Below are 23660 nucleotides of genomic sequence, written 5' to 3'. Positions count from 1 at the left end.
ACAGCACACCAATCCCTGTCAGTTACCTCATAATCTGTTCTAACAGTCGGTGAATGTGGATGCCTTAAAGGAAGTCTAAAGGTTCAGGAACACACAGGAAGACACGTCCAATACAAGAAGTTGACTCACTGAAACTGCTTCTCTTCTCCTAGGGTGAGCCCGCCCCTGGTGAATCTCAGCCTATAGGGAACGTCGCTGTCCACGGAGCAGCCAATCACAGCGGGCTGCATGTAAAAACCCTTCACCGCAGTGGGCATGCTCACCGCAGGGGGGTCTGTGTCGGGGGAGAAGAGGTCAGACGTTGACTCGAACTCAGGTGACCACAGGGGTGGGGTGGAGATGGGAGGGGGAGTGGTCCTACCTGGGATGATGTTGGTGTAGGACACACTGGACAGTCTCTGGAAGCGGTATCCCTCCTCATCCTTACCCGTCACCCTGAGGAAGAAGCTCTGAGAGGGGGTCCGGAACTCGGGCAGCGCCCACAGACCCCGCTGGCCCCCGTCAGAGGGCAGGGGCACGGGGAGGGTGCGGATGGAGCGCCCTGATCCAGACACCAGCTCCACGTAGCTCAGCAGGCCCGGGGCCTCCAGGCCCGTACACTTTAGCAGGACGTGGGCAGGGACGCCTGGAACACCAAATACACATGAGTCACTTCCCTTCAGGGGTCAGATGGCTGAGCGGTTAGGGAATCGGGCTGTTAATCAGAAGGTTGCCGGTTCGATTCCCAAATTCAAATGACGTTGTGTCCTTGGGCAAGGCACTTCCCCCTACTTGCCTCGGGGGGAATGTCCCTGTACTTACTGTAAGTCGCTCTGGGTAAGAGCGTCTGCTAAAATGACTAAATGTAAATATCCTGTATATTATATCTCATGTTTTGTGGTTGTTTAGTGATCTATTGTAGTCATCTAGAGCGACATACTGAAGGAATTTGAACCTTGAATCTTGACCTGCAGTCAAATACTCCACCACAGAGCCATACCGACGTATCCATGTGAAACTTCAATACACATGTACATATACAGTTTTCTTATAATAGTTCATGTGTGTGATGATATCAAACCATGTGGAAACAGAAAATCACCTTTTATCGGTCTCTCCCTCGTGTGGTTAAACTCAGAGACAGGAACGCTGGAGAACCCGGCTCTGAAGTCCAGCTTGCTGACTCCTGTCACCCTCAGAGTGTGCCGGCCTCCGCAGCTCGTCTGGGGAAAGACAAGCTTACTTGTTCCATCGTGCACCATACTACAGGGAGGATTGTGGGGGGTCAGGGGGTCAGGGGTTACCTTGAGAGTCCAGGCTCCCGGCCGTGGGAACTTGAGGTTGACGACGCGGGCAGAGTTGGGGATGTTCAACAGCTCGGTGAGCCCCTCCTCCACGCCGACCGTCCTGCCTGGAACACACTCACACACGTTAACATCCTGTTCTCGGTCCGACAGGAGGGTGGACACCAGGGGGCCGGAGACTCACCGAGGGGGTCCTGGAGCTGGATCTGGGGGGCGGGGCCACTGAGAGACACGGTGACCTCTCTGAGGCTGGGATCGAAGGGCACCTCCCACCGGTTCTCCTGCGCGCTGTCATGATTGGACGAGAGCAGATGGACCTTGAGGGCCTGGACAGTCTCCTCCACCCACTTCAGGACCTGGAGAGGAGGAGAGGGGCGGGGCACAGACAGCCTCACTTAGAGCACAGCTGGACGGACGCTCTGGAGCTCTGCCGTCCTCTCTGGAGGACCACGACAGGGAGACGGCACGGGAAGGATGCGGCTGTGACGAGCGCGAGCACACACACACACACATGACACACACATGACACACACACACATACACACATGACACACACATACACATCACACATACACTCATGCACAGATATATCACACATACACACACATGCACACGCAAGTACACATGCACAGATATATCACACATACACACACATGCATGCACACACACACTCCCACACACACACACACACCCTGCAAGCTGTTCTTTGTCTCCGGACATTCTTTTATTGCTGACGTTCGTCTCCCAGGGATTCTCCATAAACAAAAGATAAACTGGCAGTAAGATAAGGTCCAGTTTTGGTTCCATGTTCAGTGTGAGCTTTCAGAGGAGTTCCTGTCATAGAGAGGGCCCTTGCTGTACTGAACCTCAGGTTCCCCTGTCTGGGGGGGGGGGGGTGGCAGTGGGGGGGAGCGCTACAGTACGTGATAGTATGCGAACATTGTCCTCTGTGTTAACATTCAAATTGGATGGACTTAAAATAGCTGATTGCGAGCGGTCTGAATGAGAAGCCAGCCAGCCGTCACGTTCTGAGATGAGGGTCGATTTCTCCTTCTGCAGGAACAATGAGGAGCGGAACGGCAGCAGATCCCCCCGGCCTGTTCACACACAACACACTGCGGTTCTTCCCTCTACTGAACGGTGGGCTATTCCATCCTGAAAATATCGTTGGAATGTGCTCCACCGTAAGAGGTGAAAGGACTGTGTGCAGACACAGGGTTAAATCAACTGTGTCGGTCTCTCTTCAGGGGGAGAACCCGGCTGAATTAGAGCTAAGGGTCTCGTTTCAGCAACCGGACTCTTTCTTTTCCATCTTCTTAGACCTTAACAAGCAGCAGGGGCCTTGTGTTAGGTTTGTTCTGATGGTCCTTAGACATCTTGGCTGCATCGTTTCCATAATGAAGCATCCGAAGAACACTGCAGCAGTAAGCCCTCTGGGACGGAGGTTAATGCAACAAATCTTAATATATTTAGGAGTAACACAGAGAAACGGAACAGGCCAGGGCCGAGCCTTTGATAATTTAATTAGCAGGCCTCTCTGCTCTGTGTATCAGTGCTGACAGCAGCTGGTTTCTGGAACGTTTTACAACTGGAAACAGCTGCCACATGTGTAGCTCTCTCTCTTTCCCAGTCCAGCAGGAAACCGCTCGGGGTGACCTACATCTGCCGCAGGAGGGGGTCCATTTCATCCCCGTGCCCGGGGAGGGGAGGCGAGGGATGTGAGCCCAAGTAAGGACAACAGGCCAGGCTTCAGAGACCAACCTCACTGCTGTCTGGGAGCCAACGTGTGTTCTCAAGAACATGCTGCCCCTCCCTCCCTCTCTCCCTCACTCCGTGGCCTCACCCAGGCTGAGGGGGAGGCCAGGGGATCTAAGGGTCTTTGAAACCTCATCTGGCAGGTCTCAGCTGAAGAGACACCAGGCGCTGTGTCAGGAAGAAGCTCGTCCTGTTCTGGGAAGCGTGAAGGGAAGCTGAGAATCACAGGGTCAGCTGAGGCCAGGGTGACCCCCCCCCCCCCCCCCCCCACCGCTACTTTATCCTCCCACTGAGCTTGTCTCAAGGTCTCCTCGTCCAGCTCCTTCAGAAAATCAACCTGCTCCTTCATAGACTCCTCCCCGTGCTCCTTCAGAAAATCACCCTGCTCCTCCTTAGACTCCTCCCCCTGCTCCTTCAGAGCATCACCCTGCTCCTTCAGAACATCACCCTGCTCCTCCATAGACTCCTCCCCGTGCTCCTTCAGAACATCACCCTGCTCCTTCAGAACATCACTCTGCTCCTTCAGAACATCACCCTGCTCCTTCAGAACATCACTCTGCTCCTTCAGAACATCACCCTGCTCCTCCAGGAGTGGAGGTTGTGCCATAGCGTTGGAGACAGCGTTGGGAAACCGGACACCTAACAGACAGGGGTTGGTATCCCCCAGACCTGAGGTTAAGGCCCAGCTCCGACAGTGTTAGCAGGGCAATGGGGTGCCAGGAACCAAGCCATTAGACCAAATCACTCCCAGATGGGACCACTTCGCCTCCTCAATATGAACGTCAACACACCTGCCTGGTCTTATCCTCTGACATCTTGAGGGAAGGGTCGACCACATGTGTCTTCCTGTGTGTAAGAGTTGCTGCTAGACTGGCTACAGAGACAGGCATTGTTCTCCAACAGCACAGAGAACAGGATAGGGGATGCAGGTTAACTGGGGTTAGCTTCGCTGGTTCGGAACACTGCTTTTCCTTTACCTCACTACTGAGTCTACCTGCTTTGGGAATACTCAGGACAAGGTTAGCTATATTCCTGGAGGACGAGGAAGTCGAGCCAAGGTGATGTTAAGCAGCCAGTGTAGATAAGAGGCTGCAGCCGTAACTCATGACATCATATCCTGTCTCAATATCATCTGTTCTACACACAGAACGCAGGCTGATGTATGAAGCCATTCTCGATGCAGGATATGCAGCTTTTCACGGCCCACATCTTACTGAGAGCTGACAACAGCCAACAGGATTATGGAACATCCAAGCTTTGGTCCGATCTTAGAAAAACTCCAAACTTAGTTTAGGTCCAAGCTCTGAAAGACTCCAAGCTTGAGTCCAGTCTTAGACAGCACACCAGTGTTCTGTTGCGGGTTCACGGCTGACTGGAAGATCTCTTTAGATTACAGACCGTTGAAATGTGCACACAACGGGCTGTTGTGTGAGGATTTGGAGCCAGCTCAGCAGGGCAGCTGTGAGTGTGTGTGTGTGTGTGTGTGGTGGGGAGTTTAGCCATGACAGATCATATCCTGGGATTAGAGAAGAAAATAAGTCTGTTTTCCCTGTACTTTTCTCTGAGACCACAAAAGAACGGTCTATATTTGATTTGCCTAAGCTCATGTTAAGAGGGAAGATTTAAGTTTGATTTTGTGGTGCTAAGGTGATTTTTAAGGATAAAATGATTTCGATACATACATTAAATAACAGCCATCCAGGACGTATCAACGACTACGCCGTTGCGTATGAATGTGTCTCTAAGTTCCAGTACCTGTATCTACTGTAGTCAGCTGGAGATTCAGTTGGGGAACTACACATGTGAGTTGGGTCACTGCTGAACATTCATAACGTACTCCAGCCTGATCTGCCACTTTGTGGTCAGCTGGGGGTCAGGGTGTGAGACAGGACTGCAGTCAGCTGGAGGTCAGGGTGTGAGACAGGACTGCAGTCAGCTGGAGGTCAGGGTGTGAGACAGGACTGCAGTCAGCTGGAGGTCAGGGTGTGAGACAGGACTGCAGTCAGCTGGAGGTCAGGGTGTGAGACAGGACTGCAGTCAGCTGGAGGTCAGGGTGTGAGACAGGACTGCAGTCAGCTGGAGGTCAGGGTGTGAGACAGGACTGCAGTCAGCTGGAGGTCAGGGTGTGAGACAGGACTGCAGTCAGCTGGAGGTCAGGGTGTGAGACAGGACTGCAGTCAGCTGGAGGTCAGGGTGTGAGACAGGACTGCAGTCAGCTGGAGGTCAGGGTGTGAGACAGGACTGCAGTCAGCTGGAGGTCAGGCTGTGAGACAGGACTGCAGTCAGCTGGAGGTCAGGGTGTGAGACAGGACTGCAGTCAGCTGGAGGTCAGGGTGTGAGACAGGACTGCAGTCAGCTGGAGGTCAGGGTGTGAGACAGGACTGCAGTCAGCTGGAGGTCAGGGTGTGAGACAGGACTGCAGTCAGCTGGACCGCTAACCGAGGTCCCCACATCCCAGCCTGCGTCCGACCCAGTAAAGGACTGCCACACAGGCATGACATTTAGGCACTCCTCTGAAACAGCCGGAGGTTATACAGGAGGTCAACAGAACCAGGCCCCACACACCAGCAACACACACACACACACACTTCGAATGATGTTAAATAAAGCAGACCTACGCAAGTGCGCGAGCGCGCGTAATCAGGAGTAGGTTTAGGGGTTCAGTGGGCCTCAGTGAACAGTCCTACTGAGCTGGATCGTGTCACAGCGCTCGCCCAAGCTCAGCCATCTCCTGTGTTGACGGGCTGCAGGATACCACTGTCTCTCTGAGAGGAAGCTGGCTTGTTTAAATCCTGACAGGGAACTACTCTGGCGGGCTGACTTTGGCTGCCATGGCTCAGATACAGTTACACGCTGCAGACCATGTCAAGGAGCAACTCAGCTCTCACAACATCGTCGACGGTGCATCCACGACCGTAAACCCGTCACAAAAACCTTCAAAATAAATGTATTTCTCTTTTTTTTCTCTTTTTTTTCACTCCTTTAAAACGACTCCTCACCTCGTTGACCTGCTGCTTGTCCAGGTGGAAGATCTGTCCCGAGGAGGTGGCGGCGATCTCTTCGTAGGCACGGTACCCAGGCTGGGAGCGGTCGCCACAGTCCCCCGTCAGCACAAACACCACCTGGGGAGAGAGGAGGAAGGCAGGGTGCACACAGTGGGTACAGGGTACGGATCAACACCGCAAATCCCACCAAAACGCGTCCTGGTTACAGTCAAGGGGAAATTATTTCCTTGTCTTGGAAGATGACAGAAGGCGGTTGGTTACAGCAGGATTAGACGGTCTCAGTGGTGTTTCGCAGTGTGCGGTATGAAGGTGACCAGGCTTAGCTGGGCTTGTGGCCTGTAGCCTGTAGACTGTAGCCTGTAGCCTGTAGCCTGTGGCCTGTAGCTGGGCTCTACCTGTGACTGTCTGAGCTGCACCAGCTGCAAGACGTCTCGTTTCAGCCGGAAGTCCTTGGCCCGGGCGTCCGTGAAGACATAGATGAAGGAGCCAGGCAGGGAGACCTCCAGGGCTTTCTTGATGGCTCCTATACTCATCTCAGGACAGTCTCCTCCACCCTGAGGAAACACACGGGCAGGAAGGGTTAGCGTTACACAACCCCCCCTCCGACACCGGCCCCCGAGGCCCTCCCCAGCTACTTTGTTCATCGTTCCTCGTCCTCCGTCTACAGACGGCACAGAGCACGCCTCGATGCCGTGTACAGCTTTCTGTACACGGCATAGCAGTCTACCTGTAACCTGAGAGGCCCGCGCACATGGCTGCTCTGGTACACACCTGGACAAACAGATCCTGCAGGTCCTGCTGGAACTTCCTGGGGTCAGTGGTGATGGACACCGGGCCGATGTCTGAGGGGAAACATAGCGCAGACGGAGGTAACGTTACACATGATCAATGGACGGACAATCAAAGCGTCATCCCAGGACGTGGATTAGTTACAGTGTCTAGAACAGATGTTTGATGGTCTTTAAATCATGTAAGTGCTTCTTTAAAACCCAGGAAATCTTCCTACTACACACAAAAGCCTTTGCTGTTGCCTAGGAGTAGTTCAACACCTAATTCAGCACTAGCAGATTGACTTAAGTAGACAGAAGGGCACAGTCAAAACAACACAGCCCAAATGCCACTTGTTTTATTGCCACTCCAAGGCACATGCACCATAGCAATTCCAGTCTCTTTGGACAATATCTGTCATCCCCTTCTACTGGATACGACTTCACCATGCGTGTTCTTGTGTTTGGAAGACACCTAAGATGAGTGTCATGTCCACGATGACATGCTAATGAGTTGTCGTTAGCTCTGTTTGCTGCTGCGCTACTTTGCAGTCTCTACGATGTCTATATTCCTCTCCTCGTACAGCTGTGGGGTAGTCCCAAGCCTTCAGAGGCTGGATGTCGGGCACAGTAAACATTAACCAACACACAAAGGACACATTGTTTGTGATGTATAGATTAGCAGTCCTTGATTACAGTGCTGAGGTTCAGAAGGTAGATGCTGCCAGTATGATTGTGTGTGTCTATGTGTGTGTGTGAGTGTGTGTCTGTGTCTGTGTAGGTCTGTGTGGGTGGGTGATATGGATGTTTGATGCGTCAAGTTGTCCTTATTCAGTCAGTCAGCCCCTCTATCTCTCAAACTGTCTTTCTATGCATTTGATTAAGCCTTTGTCTCTTCCTCTGCCATGGGGCCCGTAAAAACACTGGCAGTGTCACACCTCTTTGTCACTAACACAGTTTCTTTGCAATCTTAGAAGTTTACAAGGACCCCAGAGGCACAGCATGTTTAACAGAGACACAGTGTGTTGAGTTGAGCAGCAACCCCACTTCCACCCCGGCCCCCAGCCTCTCTCCACCCAGGCACCCAGCCTCTCTCCACCTAGGACTACGGCCTCCAGCCTTTCAGCCCCACAACTCCCAGCCCCCAGCCTCACAGCCCCCAGCCTCACAGCCCCCAGCCTCACAGTCTTCAGCCTCACAGCCCCCCAGCTTCCCACCCCTCAAGCCTGGACCAGAGGCGAGGAGGGGGGGGGGGGGGGGTGACTGGGGTAATTACACACAAGCAGACAGCATATGCTTCTCATCAGCGACCAAACACCCTCCCCCCATTAGAACTCTTGGTTTCAAGCTCCAGGTTTCCCCTAGTCAAGGGAGTGAAGACCCTGCTGAGACGTACCCTCAGTATGAATGATACAGCCAAACTGTGTGTTGTCATAAATGTTTTACTATCTTGTTGAAGTGAGATATTTGCCGATAAGATGTGTGTCAAACTAACGTACACAACATAATGTATTGATATAATGAAAAATGTACCGATGCTGTGTATATTACCTACATCGTAGGTAAAACAATTAAAACATCACACATCATAATATATCATTGAATGTGTTTTCCTTGATAGCCTACCATTAGCAAGATATTTTGCCAGTTTGGTTATGGCGGTCCCTGGTGGTTTTATTCATTACAATTAAGCTTTATTTACCAATATGAATACAACTGAGGACAACATGTGAAAACTTATATTAAGTATACTGTATATGTGTTGCAAGACATAATGTTCAGGAGTAAAGCTTATGATAAGTATTTACCTGGGTCATGAAATGGGACAAGGACAAAGTTTTTGATGGGTCTGGTCCTCCGGCTGAGAGTTTTCTCCAGGATCCGAGAAGCGCCCTCTATCACCTGTTTGAGATCGTCGTACATGGAGCCGGTAACATCGAACACAAAGGCCAGAGTTGAAGCGCTGTCACTGGACCCAACTTCTTCCTCAACCCGCTGGATTGCCGACACATTGTGCGCGCTGATGATGAGTGCCAAGGCAAGGCACTTCAACACGATATCCGTCATTTTCTTTCTAGTACATCTGTATGCTTTGAGAATAGTATTGAACAACTACAACCTAATTAAATATTGGAAAATGTCCAAAACTCATCTGTAATTGTCTGTTTTCACTCCTACAGGCGAATTAGGATAGATACCTAACTTAACCTTGGAATCAAACAAAGTTGCTTTCTGTGCAAATGATGAGCTATAGTATTTCCAGAGATGCGTTACATCCGTGAGCAGAAGTTTGGAAGGACTGATGCCTTAGACTCCCCAGGAGAAATGGTCCGGGGCACTCCAAACGGGGGGCGGAGATGGGTGTTAAAAAGGGTCCTGAAGAACAACCTGATTTTCAGAGTGAAACTTGACCCGACTGTGACTTCCAGTGCTAACCCCCATCCCACATTCTATTGGACAGCTATTCTTTCGTTTCTGAAGCGTGTACAGTACTAGAACATAAAATAAATTGATAACATTACGCACTTTATTTGTATGGCGGAGAGCACTTTGGTTATAAGCCATGAACATTGTCTCAGTGACCACGGTTTTAAAAATAGTTACCGTTTATATTCAGCTGCCACGCATCTAATTTTATACCCAGTCGCCTACTGCTCATGGTGAATAAAGTAGATTGACATAAGTCAGAGAAACATCACGTCTTGGACAATAGCCTCGTCGTATACTTTTTTGTTATACCTTACATCCAGACATTAAACAGCCTACTTGAAAAGTTGAGATCTGGGTTCAGCTTGTTTGCATTTTTTCACTGAACTGTTACAAACAACGCGATGCACGCCATTAGAAGCCATTACACACGTTTGAACAGTATTGGGAACTGTAGGTTGCACGGAATATCAGTGATGTCACTCCTTAACCTCCAAGCCTGTCATTTCCTGTTTGTCAAACCCTAGGGTTCCTTTATTCCTAATGGCTGTAGATATCTCCTGCAGCCAGCACAGTTGGATAAGGATAAATGGTAATGTTGACCTGGGTCGACAATTGGTCCGGTTGAACTGGTTGGTCTATATGTAGTCAAGTCTCCTACACGACTATCATCAGAACACATTCCTACTCCAGTTTGAGTTCAGCCTTTGGATAAACATTATATTACCATCGTATTGTATACCTTTGTGTTGTTGTTGTACTGAACAGCCTGATTGCAGCACAAAAAAATACAAAAATAATTCCACTGTAGCCTAGGTATACACGCTTTGACGTAATCTCGTGATTACATGGGTCTTGATGTTTACTTAAAGTGAGTTGATATTGTCAACTTGTAAGTTTGTTGTTTAGAAATAATTTCAATGACACTTTATGTAAATAAAAGTCAGTTAAATGTTTTTTTATTTATTGTGCTCTAACACTACAAAGAGGAAATTACATTACAGTGACCTCACTTGCATAAGGCTGAATCAGAGAGCTAGTTAAACACCGACTAGTAGGAAACGATATAACTGACCAAAAAAAAATGTTTTTAACATGCTGGATTCCGCCTCAACAGAACAATTCTCCTAAACACACAGCCTGCAAAAGCTTCACAACGACAATCTGCCTGTCTGTGTCTCCACGGCCAACCGAGGCTGGTTGTCCACACAGGGAGTACTAACTGTCGCTGGAACTGACGATGCTAGTTTGGGTTGTGTCAGCTGTGAGGGATTGAGCCGTGTAGCATGGCATGCTGTTCAGGGGAAGGGGTACTAGCGGGGCTACATGGGGGCCGTTGGATGAGGAAACACGAAAAAACACACACCACAAATATAAAAAAAGCTGTTCATAATTTTCTTTAAATTAAAACACACCCAAAAAACAAGCGTTCATTAAAAAAAAATATATCTTTGATTGACAACACTCCAACCAATAACGTAAAGATAATAAAATATGACAAGCAATATTTGCGTTGGCATGTAATCTGTGTTGACATGGGAATACATCTAATTGGCCTCCATTCTCTCCAAACACATCCCCAGGTCCTGAAGACGTGTCCAGGTGTGGTGCTCAGACGGCTGGAGATGCCACAGGGACTTAGTTCAGGGGTACACACACACAACAGGTGGGACTACCAGGAAAAATACTTTCCGGAACTTTCTCTCTGATAGGCTCCACTCCACAGCGTGACCGTGGACGCTTCCTCTGCTGCCACAGTCTTCTGAGAGGACCACAGACCACGCTGTGGGGGGGCGGGGCTCTCCTCATAGCTCCTCCTCTTCTGTGACGTCACAGGGGTCAGTGTTGTTTTACTATGGTGGAGATGAAGATGTGCAGCTGACGACATGGAATCTCATGCAAGCCAATGTCTGTCTGTCTCCCCCCCTCCCCCCACCCCGAGCCCAGAGCCCGTCTGCTACCAGAGGCTGGGGAGGGGCAGGGGGGGGGGGGGGGGGGGCATCCTCCACAGCTACAAGTCTGCTGGTGCCAGACTGGACCATCTGGGAAACACAACACACCGTGATTCATCAGGACAAACGTTGTGTTCATCTGTGTCTGGAAACATCATTTCCTGTTGATAGGGGTGAATTAGTAGCATTTCATCTGGCGCTACTGCAAAGACAGCAGGCAGCCGCAAATTCAGCCCATTGAGCTTTAACTGTCAACCGCGATTCAACAGCAATTGGTAGTAATGGTGTGTTAGCCGGCGGAGCGAAGAGAAGGCAGTTTACAGAAGCTCTCTCTCCCCCAAGCCCTGCTAGTCTGTCTGACGGCCAACAATCAGCAGAGGTTTTCCTGAATAATTCATGAGGACTAACTGTGCACTGACGACGTCCTCTCCACTGACCTCAGTCTGTCGTCAGCCTCTACAAGCACCACTCTTTGTAAGGATAAAAGCATTTTGTTTCACTATACTACTCATGTTATACTGACAAGTTTGGCAAATATTCTGGGCAGTTCACTATACTAGAGAGACGAGTGAGTAGATCTGGGAATTCCTTTGGGGTTAATAAAAGGAATGGAACATCCAGTTGGTGTTTTTGTTGTGGTTACTGTTGCCACTGACCTTCCAGGTCTACACCAGGCCGTCGTAGAGAGACAGAGCTTGTACGATGGAGGGGTCTGCCTTGGATCCCTCCTGGAACTCCTGCAGAGTCAGCTTCCCATCAGCATTCTGGAACACAACCAGACAGAGCACCTTAACCTCGCTTCCAAGGTCTTTTCTTTCATCTTCTAAGTCTTTTTTTGGCACCTTACTTTATATGTCATTCATTTATGTAATTCCACGATTGGAGAGACAACTTTGGACCACTAGGTTCACCCCCAAGCACCGCAACCTCCAAGGTGTTTTTGTATTTTATAGTTTTGTTTCTATGGATGTTTTCTACGTCTTGTTGCAAAACCAACTGCCCTCCGGGGACAAATAAAGTTGAAAGTTGAAGTTCTGGAACAAAACTTCCTCTCATTCGAGTTCTGGAACACAACCAGATAGGAAGAGTACAGTTTTGCTCTCATTCCAGTTCTGGAACAAAAACTAGACAGAGAAGTACAGTAGCTGATGTTACTTGCTCTCATCACCAGGGGGCATACCAGTGAGAAATGTATCGTGGCTTTTCAGCACAGTTTAGCTGATCCAGTTCAGTACACTCGGACGGTCACTCCCTCTCTCCCTCTCTCCCTCTCTCCCTCTCCCTCTCCCTCTCCCTCTCCCTCTCCCTCTCCCTCTCCCTCTCCCTCTCTCTCTCTCTCTCTCTCCCTCTCTCTCTCTCTCTCTCTCCCTCCCTCCGTTCCTAGTATAAATAACTGAGTGTTGTGGTCTCTGGCGAGTCTTCTGGGCCGACCCTGGCACTGAGCAGGCAGCTGACAAACACGCCCATGCTGTCTCAGCTTTCACTGGGCTGCCGTCAGAACCTGCCCCAGGCGAGGGGGTACTAGAGCGGGACTCTGCTGGGTGGAAGGCTGGGTATCTGGGGGTATTAGAGCGGGACTCTGCTGGGTGGAAGGCTGGGTATCTGGGGGTATTAGAGCGGGACTCTGCTGGGTGGAAGGCTGGGTATCTGGGGGTATTAGAGCGGGACTCTGCTGGGTGGAAGGCTGGGTATCTGGGGGTATTAGAGCGGGACTCTGCTGGGTGGAAGGCTGGGTATCTGGGGGTATTAGAGCGGGACTCTGCTGGGTGGAAGGCTGGGTATCTGGGGGTATTAGAGCGGGACTCTGCTGGGTGGAAGGCTGGGTATCTGGGGGTATTAGAGCGGGACTCTGCTGGGTGGAAGGCTGGGTATCTGGGGGTATTAGAGCGGGACTCTGCTGGGTGGAAGGCTGGGTATCTGGGGGTATTAGAGCGGGACTCTGCTGGGTGGAAGGCTGGGTATCTGGGGGTATTAGAGCGGGACTCTGCTGGGTGGAAGGCTGGGTATCTGGGGGTATTAGAGCTGGACTCTGCTGGGTGGAAGGCTGGGTATCTGGGGGTATTAGAGCGGGACTCTGCTGGGTGGAAGGCTGGGTATCTGGGGGTATTAGAGCAGGACTCTGCTGGTTGTTTATGGGTGTTTAATATAGACTGCAGCCAGGGTGGTGTTTGTAATGCTGCAATGGCTACAACTGACATGTTTAAACTGCACTGCCTGCCTGCCTCACTGACCCACAGCGCAGGGATGACGACAGTGGCCACACTCGCCTCCTCTGGGATGGGAGGATGAAGGGAAATGCTAAAGGCTTCAGAAGCAGGCTGGTGTAAAGGGTCTACCTTGTCCATCATGGCAAAAATGCGATCAACTCTCTTCTCAGGTGTGTTCTCCTCTTCTGGAAGCTCGACCGTGTTTCCCTGTAACACACAACACACACCTGAACTGTAACAACACACACCTGGACTGTGACACAACACACCTGGACTGTAACACACAACACACACCTGGACTGTAACACACAACACACACCTGGACGCACATAAAGGCTTTCAATATAACAGAGAACAAATACCGTCCATTAGTAACGTGAAACAAAAACACTTACCACCATCTGATAAATGGCGTCTACAATGTTCAACATCTCATCTCTTGTGATGAAGCCATCGTTGTCCAGGTCATACAGTTTAAACGCCCCTGTTTAGACGGCGAAAAAGAACAAGTATTAGATAATTTTTTGCCGGATGTCAGCGCCTAACCCTAAGGTCAGAGGTCACCCCCTTACATCTCAGCTTCTCGTCCAGCGTTCCCCTCGAGGTGACCGACAGGGCCTGGATGAACTCGGAGAACTCGATGCGTCCGTCCTGTGGGGTGACAGTGGACAGCCATCTCAACTTTAGAAAAAAAAATTCACACAGTGAAAGGAGAGGGGAGAGGAGAACAGAGAAGTCTAAAATAGAGTAAAGCAGAGCAGAGGACAATAGAGTACAGTAGAGTTTAGTAGAGTTCTAATCAAGTACTCATCAATGATGCAAACCTATTTTTGAAAAAAATCGCAGATATATTTTCAACCTTTCGAAACTTTTTTGTCGAAAATATTTTTCAAACCTTTAGAAATTCAGACATTGATTTGAGCCCCACGACTGTATGGATTACTTAAGTAGTATTGCAAATAACCTAGACCCATGTCAAAATACACAAGAATTTAGATGTTGGGACAGGCCAAATTCAGTTTGGGACGTTTAATTTTGCAAATTCGGGGCCGTGAGGAAAAAAAAGGTGAGTTGCGAGCACTGCTTGTGGGCCATGCCTGCTGCTATTCCTGCCCCTCACCTGCCAGTCCTCTGAGCCTGCAGCCCATCCCCAGGTCATTAGGAAGATGGATGCTGCTGCCACGCAGCTTCACAGTTATTCCCAGCACATAAGAACCCCTGTATTTCAGGGGCTTATCACTGAATACACAGCATGAATGGACACTTCTTAGCTGCTCTTCCAGGCCCGCGGGGTTACTGCCCCTCCCGGGACACACTGGTCTGTCCTGCGCTATGCGGGGTTCCCACCCACCATCACCATCAGGCCACAGAACTCCAGCCCAGAAGGTCCAATTACCCAACATGCATTGGGGGGCAGCTCTGGGCCCCACAGCATGGGTAGGAGTCAGCCATCTTCCGCCTCAATGAAAATTTTGCTTTTCCCATATTGTCAGAAATGTCATTTTTCAGAAATAAAACCACTAATAATAATGATCATCAAAAAAAACACTAACAATAGCCCACCTAATAATCAGAGTCAAGCGGTTGCTATGGTGACTGTATCTTCAAGACAGAACGAGCTGCATGTGTTAAATGACAGTAACTACAGTAACGGCAGGATACAGCAGGCCCGCCCACAGCCCTGCGACACCACCGTACCTTGTTCTCATCAAACACGTTGAAGACAAACAAAGCGAACTTGGTGGGGTCTCCAAAAGGGAAGAACTGCTTGTAGATCTTCTGGAAGCCCACAGCATCGAGCTGACCACTAGGACAGTCCTTGATGAAGCCCTTGTACCTAGCACAGGAAAAGAGACGCAGGGAGTCATGGTAACTCGGATAATACAGAACAACCGACTGTACAAAAAACAGAAACACTATGATAATTATACTGATTATTATGAACAGCTGTGTAATCTAACAGTTTGTATGAGGGAAACACATTTCTTACACAAGAAAACTCATTTGATCTCATTTTAAATGAGTATTTCTTGAAATGGCGTAAACCTTTGTTAGGTTATTTATCTCCTTAGCAGATAATACCAGATACAGCTAATCCAATAGATGGGACCGACATAGTTAAGTTTAAATCCAATCACTTTAGAGTATTTAGTTTGATAGAGTGTATAACTGATAGATAGATCTGCTTTATCCAGCTTGGAGATAATACATTTGAGCATCTTAGACAGCTCTAAATTTAGAACGGGTTCATATGCAATTTCAAGCGCAGTCACTCAAAGGTGGGCATTGTACAACTCAATTAAGCTTATCACGCTGTAATAACAAGACAGTAATGGCTCTCCACAGATGCCGAGGGGGACGGGGGGGAGACGGGGGGGACGGGACGGGACGGGGGAGATGAAAAAGTAATAGGAGAGATGATTAGTTGGAGAGAGAGAAATAAACTCTCTCTCTCTCTGTCTCTCTAGTCAGAGAAGAACTATTATTCAAATAAACCCACATTCCGCACATCCCTGCTCAGCCCAACCCTAATGAGGCTAGGCTGTAATTAAGGCCAGACACGGTACAAGTATGGAAACCCAGGACACATATAGGGTGATTTATCTCCCTGTGACTCCTCACTCTAAAAGCCATACTTCTAATCTGGTTGACAGATGAAGCAGGGCCTCAGTCCGCAGCCAAAACCATCTTAGAGACACTGAAGAAGGGTTGGAGAAGAGGAGAAGAGGGGGGGGGGGGTCCATTCAGTCATTTGCATATCTGGAGATATGGGAGAGGAATGAAAGTCCAGGACAATAAGGAACTACGCTTTCGTTGCCAGAACCGAACAAAACATTGCGTAATCTTATTGGGAAATGACCCAATTCATGTGAAAGTTTGGAACTAAAACTTGTAACTTGGGAAAAACACACAACTAAAAAAATATATCAAAATCAGGGTAATATTCCTAGCAGGTTCATTAAAATGAAATAAAAAAATGTTTTTGTATTATTATAGACCAAGTGCTGCTTTCATATCCGCTGCTCAAACACGTTTACTAGCGTGTTAGTCACGGACATGGTGCAAGAGGACTGGGTTTATCTTGTGTAGAGCCCTACTTGTTCTGGATTATACTGCCCCTAATATTAGTAGGGTGAAGGAGGGCTGGAAGTTTGATCACACAGCAACACAAGCAGACTGCTGTTGTTGCTGAGAGCCTCCTGTAGTTGCTAGCTCTCTTCCCTTACGCATGGTACATGCTACATAGGACTACTTGCTACGTGTCTGCTACATGCTAGGACCGCCCTGCCTCTGTCCTGCCGGCAGAGACTACTGGGGGGTAAGTTCATCTCACTAAAGCTACTACCCCCTTGACTATAATCCAAATAAAAACACATTTCATTTTGCGGCACATGCCCGTTCATCTAATAGCGCTAATTCTTGGATGTCAGTGTTCCCGAGCACTAATTACACCCCATCTGCCTGCTCCCTGGTTAAACTCCTCTCCTCCTCATCCCTCATACACACTGCACTGTGTCGATCGCTCCTCCTCATCTCTAACTCACACACACTGCACTGTGTTGATAGCTGCTGATCTGCAAGCGAGGAGTCAAGCAAAGTTTTCATTATAATAAACAACTACTAAACGCCTGAGGCGGTAGTGTCCAGGCTGGGTAGGGAGGGGGAGGGGGGGGGGGGTTATTCCACACCAGTGCACCCCGGGAGGACTCCCTGGAGACAGCCGGGCCGTGGAGCCACTGGCCCCAGTCCACGCTGGATCCCGCCTCCACACCCCCGCTCACAGGAGCGCGGCTCCGCTCACGCAGAATGCTTGGGGTCGTGACTCCCAGCCGCGACTGATGCAACCTAGACCCTCGCCTGCCAGGCACTGGAGACCCCTCTCTCCCTCATCACTGAATGAGGAGACACGTGGTTCAGACCGACGTGGTGACTGCAGTTGGCTGGTGAGGCGTTGGATGCCCGCCAGCGCTAGCGCGGGGGGGGGGGGGGGGGGCTGATACAACAGCGATGACGTCATCTGCCGCTTGGGACGAGACCGGGTTGCTGCCGCTGCTATCTCCGCGGTGACGGAACGCAGCCAAGAGTCTGTCTGAAGACAAAGAGCTCTCTTCACACCTCTCACACACCCTATCAGAGCTCTCTCTGGTAAGCAGCAGCAAAAGGTAGGTCAGGCCCAGATCAAGGAGGAGATTCACTCAGTGTTATCAGACTCTGTACTCAGACTCTGTACTCCAACCTACTAAGAAAGGCTATTTTGAGAACGTGTCTGTTTGAGGGAGAGAGGACCGCAGGCTTCAAACCTAGTATCAAGTCCACTCCTGCCCTGGTTTACAAAACCTTCTCCCACAACCCCAGGACTGATCTTTGTACATGTTTGTCCTGACGGTAGGAACTCCACACAGACCTGCTGCAGACAGAGTCATCAGTCAGACACCGTGAGTCAACAGGCGGTGACTCAGAGTCTGGCTGATCTTTGGTCCAGCAGGTCAGCCACCCCAGGGGAGCTAGAACAGACCTGGAGGAACACCCTCTCTCCACACACAGCCCTCTCTCCTGAACACAGCCCCCTCTCCACACACAGCCCCCTCTCCTGAACACAGCACTCTCTCCTGAACACAGCCCCCTCTCCACACACAGCCCCCTCTCCTGAACACAGCCCCCTCTCACAGCCCCCTCTCCTGAACACAGCCCCCTCTCCTGAACACAGCCCCCTCTCCTGAACACAGCCCCCTCTCCACACACAGCCCCCTCTCCTGAACACAGCCCCCAAGATCAAGACAAGATCATCCCAGACCCACACACTGACCGACAGGTAAACACCAGAAAGGAACACATGAAGGAAAGAAAAACTGGAAAACACGAGACAAAACAGAGGACCAGCCAGGGCCATGACAGACACAGGGAAGGTTTGGAAGGGCTGGCCTGTGATGTCACAGGATGGCCTGTGATGTCATCCTGTCAGCTTTCACAGAAGCCTCTCTGCCACAAAAAAGGTCCTTCCTTTTTCATGGAAGGTTTGGAAGCCTGGAAGGTCATTAAGCAGGGTGAGGTTGTACTCACCACTGTTGCACTTCTTTCTCTGTAACTGTGAAAGAAACGAGAGAGAACAATGATTAGTTCAGTCAACACAGACCAAGTAAATAGGCTGAACGATTTTCTGTATAATTATCTCAGCCCTCCAGGAAAAGCTAAACATTTTGTAATTTCAACAGAGTAGCCCATATCTGCTGCAGACAGACCACAGGAGAGATATTAGAGAGCAAGTAGGATAGAGATAAGGTGGATGGATAGAGAAGGGGAGGAGAAGGAGAAAGGGGATGGTGAGAGAGAGAGGGATGGAGAGAGTTAGAAGGAGGAGAGAGATGGGAGTTGGAGAGAGAGAAACTGACTGAGAAAGAGAACCAGAGAGAGAGACAAACTGGCCAGCAGCAGTGAATCTTATCTTATAATGGAGAGTAGATTAGGGAGCTAGATTACGATCATGCCCACACAAGCAAAATTGTGATCTACCAGTCCCCCCCCCAAAAAAAACAATCCCATTAGGCCTCACTGCCTCGCTCCTTGCTCTGGAAGAACCAAAGCAATTTTCACCATGTGAGCCCTGGGGCTAGATACAAGGGCAGGATCTACAGTAGCAGTTGGCTATTCTCAATCTGCGCCAAGTGAGTGAAATGTAATGTATAATGAAGGATAATGGTAATGTCATGGACTGAACGACTTCTTTATATAGACTGTGCGCTAAGTGCACTGCCTTTAATCAAGTTGCTATAGCTACCATGTTCTAAGAATATGGATATCCAAGATCAAAGACTGACAATAAGCCTGTGCTCACCTAAGCATGCTTCTCTGTGTCACATAGCTGGGCTTCCACAGTAAGGATCATGTGACCCAACATGAGCAACAAACGCCACAGTCAATTTCCCTACTGTCAGGCAAGCCAAGCTACCATTAAATTGGCCTCAAAAGTCAGCCTTGTCAGAAAATTGAGGCAATTCACCATGGCTTAGATTCTATCAGCTTTTATTACGCAACTCAGCCAGAGGCGATGGGCAGTAATGCAATCAGCCTATGAAGAGGAGAGCGGAGCTAGCAGCTAAGCTTTGGTCAGCAGGCCCCACCAGCTCTGTCACTATCCCACTCCTGACTGGCTCTGACCACTGTAAACACACTGGCTACTCCCAGTACAGTAGAGGCTCAGATATCTCCTTCACTCATGTTGCTTTCAAGTGACTACATATACACTTCATTCGGGCGAACAGCCTCAAAGACCTGATATCACAGGAGGAATTGAGACGTGTAAAGTCACCAAAGCCTCAAAGCCTCCATGAAAGCTACTCGACATAAGGAGGAGAAATAAGACAAGATCACAGGAAATGAAGGGACAACGGAGTCTAGATGAAAAGAGAGCGTGGTGAAGGGTTGGTCATGCTGGGATGCTCGGCCCTCGGAGCGATGTTAACCAGATAACATCACAATTACACTGCTCCATTCCCAGGGTAATTAGGGGATGGAGAGGGAGAGAGAGGGAGGGAGGGAGGGAGAGAGAGGGAGGCAAAGAGAAGGAGAAAGAGAGAGACAGAGAAAGGGAGGGAGAAAAAGATAGAGAGGGAGGGAAAGAGAAAGAAAGAGAGTAAGAAAGAAAGAGGGAGAGAGAGAGAGAGAGAGAGAGAGAGAGAGAGAGAGAGAGAGAGAGAGAGAGAGAGAGAGAGAGAGAGAGAGAGAGAGAGAGAGAGAGAGAGAGTGCTGGTTAGGGACAGCAGCAGACCGCCCATCCAAACATGAAGCCTAATCTTCCTCCACAGCAATTTCCTTCCACAGCAGCCTTGCTGGGTCTTGGCGCACAGAAACCCACCACACGAAAACACAGTCATTAAGCAGCCAATGGCTGTCAGCTCCCACCCCACACCTGCTCACTGTGTCACCAACCAATCACTGAGACAGGCTGAACAATTCTTTACTGCTCCTGAGGAAAGTAGACTGCTGTAAACACTTAAATGTGCATTAAGCTTAGCTGGGTACTCAACAGAAGATAATGGAAACAGGCTGGTACTGAATGAGATCTGCCCTGAAATTAAAGAAGCTCTTTGCCAAAAGCCCCATAGGGGACTTTTGAATGAAGTGCATGTAAGCCCTGTGTGCATTCATAAGCAGTTAACCACTACCGACGACCAAAGTCTTCACCATTACATTTACATGACATTCATGTGCATGAGATTCAGCCACAGCTACTTAATAAGGGGAGACTTAAGGGAAGGGGGAAGAGGGAGTATTGGGATTGGCCCTTAGACTAAACAAACAGCCAGTTCCTCCTCAATAGGGACATACTTCACTGTACAGTATGTGGGTCCTTTTGGGGTACTTGAACGGAGGCACGAGCCAAAACCTGCTCATGTGAACTACATAACATGAGGGATAGATTCAATAATTCAACAGTGTTTCTCCAGCGGCAAAGACTTAAGAGTGAAAAGGAGACTTAAGTATGTTTAGTACTCACAGTAGGTCTTCCTGGTCAGCTCCTCCACCACCTCTGGTTTGAGCTTGCTGTTGGATTTACCCATGGTGGTTGTTAGTTCAGCTCACACAGCACGCGACACCCCCCCCCCCCCCCCCACTCCACCTCGGAGCAAAGAGAAGCCCCTTTACAAGCCTCCAGCTTCCTCCTCGACCAAACACATGCAAATATGGACCTCCGACCGGAGGTAGAAGCAATTAAGCCCCTGAGATACGAGGTAAGTCCCTCCGTACGGTCGACAGACCTCCCGTTCGCCGGTCTAACGTTTGGCGCTGTCCACCCTGGAGGCGGTCGGTCAAGGCCAGACGGTCGTCCTCTCTGCCCAGACAGCCCTCACCAAACGTGGGCGCTCGGCTCAGCCTGCGGGGGCACGGCTCAGTCCCTGTGAGTAGAGTGGCTGCCTCCCTCTTTCTTCAGACGGCTCCGTGGGCGTGCGAGAGTGGCGTTTGCGATGCGTTGCTACCTCCGTCCTTGGTTACGGGGAGTCACTCAGTGTTCTGGGTTACGCAGGCTCACTCTCCCTCGCGTTTCATTTCACCACTCCTTCCTTCCCTCTCCCTCCCTCTCTCTCTCTCGCCCTCCTTTTCCAGTACTGTCTCTTCTCTGCGGCGTTTGGCCAAGTTGGGGGAATCCTTCTCCTTGACAGCTTAGATAAGGGTGTGAACTGAAACACAACAAGCAGAGCTGGCCTTAAGTGACACTTCTGCGTTCTGCTGCACAGACCCTCTCACAGCTTAAACTCTCACATACCAAAACAATTACACCACACATCCTCACAAAGTCACACTGTCAGGAGCTGGAGCTCAGTCTAACAGAGAAACAGGCTCTTTTTCCGGGTTCTCAAAAAGAACATGTATGGTCCGCTCCCTGTCTAAAGACAGTGTATATCTAGGGATATATTGAGTTACTGTTTTTTCCTTCTTTCTGAAGGACAAGTCGGCCTCGTTCCTAGACTCAGAAAGCCTAGGGTAATAATTTCCGGAGGACAATGGAGTTTCTTCGTGTCAGGTCAAGGGGTTGGAATTTACCGATGAGCAGCAACCAGATGAGACTCAGAATGGAGGCCTATGGTTGGATGTTCCCTCCTGCCTTGTGCATTTCTAGAGCTTTGCGGTGAACCTGGTCAGAGACGCCTTTCCTGTGCAGCCAGGGTAATCTGCATCTTGTTTACTCAGCCGAACGCTCCTGTGTAACCCTGACGCTTTAGAAACAAACAGACAGAGCAAGGTCAGAGCAGAGCCAAAAGGGCCAGATTACTGCGGGCAACTAGCAGCTATAATCCTTGTGATCTCACAACCTCCACACCTCCATGTCGGTGCCGATCTTGGCAAAAGGATGAGGGTTTTTCAACTCCTTAAGCATTCTCAGCTGAACCAACTTGCTCATAATAATAACAGTCATATTTCTAGCAAGGTTACGTAAAAAAAGCATATATAGACATCTGAAGCCAAGCTTATAATAACAGTAATAGAGCTACAGTAATAGCTCTGCTTTTTCCGTTCGGCGATGCAGAAAGTAAGCTAACTACAACTAAAATAAACCAATCGCAATGTCTTGAATACAATACGAAATTTGATCTTCAATAGGACTATATTTCTACCCGGCTGCTGAAAATTCGTGGTTTTAAAAACATTGTTTTGAGACCGTGTCTTGCAGCTAAAAGTGACAGACAGCCCCGAGCACTTCGAAGCCGTCCGGACGCCATTCATTGCTTAGCAACACTAACAGTTACCCAGCTGGTTATAATCTAGCTCAGAAAGATAGCTAGCCCACTGCTAGCTGTGTTAGGCACTCGGTTCCGCAAGTCACAAAGATTTCAATAAATCAAGTAATAGTTTCACTGACAACTTTCTAGTTCTATATTTATCTAGATACTCACCTCTCATTTAGACAGCAGACCAAACAAGAGGAATCACTGTAGTTTCAGACAGTAGACGAGTTGTCTGGTTTTAGATAGTCCCCGCGTGCCTTCCTCCTCCTCCAACGGTAGGCGCGCGGCTGTCAGACAGGTCGCTGACAGGCACCGCAACACTACCAGCGCCCAATGCATTTCTTCACGTTATCTTATTACATTCATAGATTGTGGGTGCAGTGGGATACTTGAGACAGATGCTAACACAATGACAATTCAATGAGAATAAAGACGCTACAATGTCACACTTTAATGTCATGGTAGTCTTATTCGCCACGTTCGTTTTTAACTAGTCTACTCTGCATGAGACAGGCTGCTGGTAGATTTGCACTTTGATTTGATTGATTGTTTATTTCAGCAAATAGCCTGCTGTGTCTGAATCCTTTTTTTAAAGCTGGCACCATCAGCCTAATATTCCAGGCTGTTCGAAAATGTAAGAAAATAGAAACGTATTAAGACAATCATAACAGAAAAACAAGAGTCTATACACATCTTGCCATCTGTTCTCTTAACATTCCGGACAGAGGACAGTTCACTCTGCCAAAGCTAGGGCCAGTCTTAGTATTCACTACAAGGAGCCCTGCAGTCCTATATCTGCTAGCAGGGTCCACTCTTTCTCGGCTCACAAATGGACTGAGCCCAATGCTGTCTCATCCAAAAAATGACACTGTTGCCAACACAGACCTATGACACTTGAGTAATGCCAAAAAAGACCATGTCACCATTCGCTGATTGAAAGAGATGGAGTTTTTAAATGAGAAAAACGAATTCACTCACCAGGTACATTTTTGACGGTTTGGCTTGTTTGAAGGTTTAGGACTGTGTCCTCAGAAGTGATG

The 23660-nt window shown here is 49.3% G+C and overlaps 2 protein-coding genes across 4 annotated transcripts in view; both read right to left on the bottom strand.

Annotated features, from left to right (window-relative positions):
- The window catches only part of hmcn2 (hemicentin 2), a 44317-nt gene extending 34954 nt beyond the window's left edge, over positions 1–9363 (bottom strand). Inside the window, exons 1-9 of the mRNA XM_047013919.1 lie at positions 8619–9363; positions 6815–6885; positions 6439–6597; positions 6038–6160; positions 1468–1639; positions 1284–1390; positions 1082–1202; positions 362–625; positions 130–274 (exon numbers count right to left, since the gene is read on the bottom strand). Of these exons, the coding sequence (XP_046869875.1) occupies positions 130–274; positions 362–625; positions 1082–1202; positions 1284–1390; positions 1468–1639; positions 6038–6160; positions 6439–6597; positions 6815–6885; positions 8619–8877 (1421 nt within the window). The 5' untranslated portion in view covers positions 8878–9363. The remainder of the gene's footprint in view (positions 1–129; positions 275–361; positions 626–1081; positions 1203–1283; positions 1391–1467; positions 1640–6037; positions 6161–6438; positions 6598–6814; positions 6886–8618) is intronic.
- An 820-nt stretch (positions 9364–10183) lies between these two features.
- On the bottom strand, positions 10184–22948 carry ncs1b (neuronal calcium sensor 1b). Of its 3 annotated transcripts, XM_047013927.1 has the most exons (10): positions 22789–22946; positions 21938–22110; positions 20892–21573; positions 18458–18482; positions 15095–15233; positions 13969–14047; positions 13792–13880; positions 13526–13603; positions 11846–11953; positions 10184–11279 (listed from the first exon to the last, which is right to left on the bottom strand). In XM_047013927.1, the coding sequence occupies exons 3-9, from the start codon at positions 20953–20955 to the stop codon at positions 11855–11857; spliced, it is 573 nt and encodes a 190-aa protein (XP_046869883.1). In that variant the 5' UTR covers positions 20956–21573; positions 21938–22110; positions 22789–22946; the 3' UTR covers positions 10184–11279; positions 11846–11854. The 3 variants fall into 3 exon arrangements, with proteins under 3 accessions (XP_046869883.1, XP_046869882.1, XP_046869884.1); XM_047013926.1 differs by lacking the exon at positions 21938–22110; XM_047013928.1 differs by lacking the exons at positions 10184–11279; positions 21938–22110 and adding an exon at positions 11283–11350 and having other exon boundaries at positions 22789–22948.
- Positions 22949–23660: the final 712 nt, after the last annotated feature.

The sequence above is a fragment of the Hypomesus transpacificus genome, unplaced genomic scaffold (assembly GCF_021917145.1).
Source record: "Hypomesus transpacificus isolate Combined female unplaced genomic scaffold, fHypTra1 scaffold_208, whole genome shotgun sequence".
Classification (NCBI taxonomy): domain Eukaryota; kingdom Metazoa; phylum Chordata; class Actinopteri; order Osmeriformes; family Osmeridae; genus Hypomesus; species Hypomesus transpacificus.
The sequence above is the reverse complement of the archived record's forward strand: the minus strand, read 5'-3'. Positions and strand labels throughout refer to the sequence as shown.

What these genes read in the sequence shown, in the direction of transcription:
- ncs1b (XM_047013928.1), bottom strand. Translation starts at nt 20,955, where the DNA reads ATGGGTAAATCCAACAGCAAGCTCAAACCAGAGGTGGTGGAGGAGCTG. An exon ending in ACGTGTTTGATGAGAACAAG is followed by an intron (nt 14,048 to 15,094) that starts GTACGGTGGTGT and finishes GTCACCCCACAG; the next exon opens with GACGGACGCATCGAGTTCTC. An exon ending in GCTGGACGAGAAGCTGAGAT is followed by an intron (nt 13,881 to 13,968) that starts GTAAGGGGGTGA and finishes CCGTCTAAACAG; the next exon opens with GGGCGTTTAAACTGTATGAC.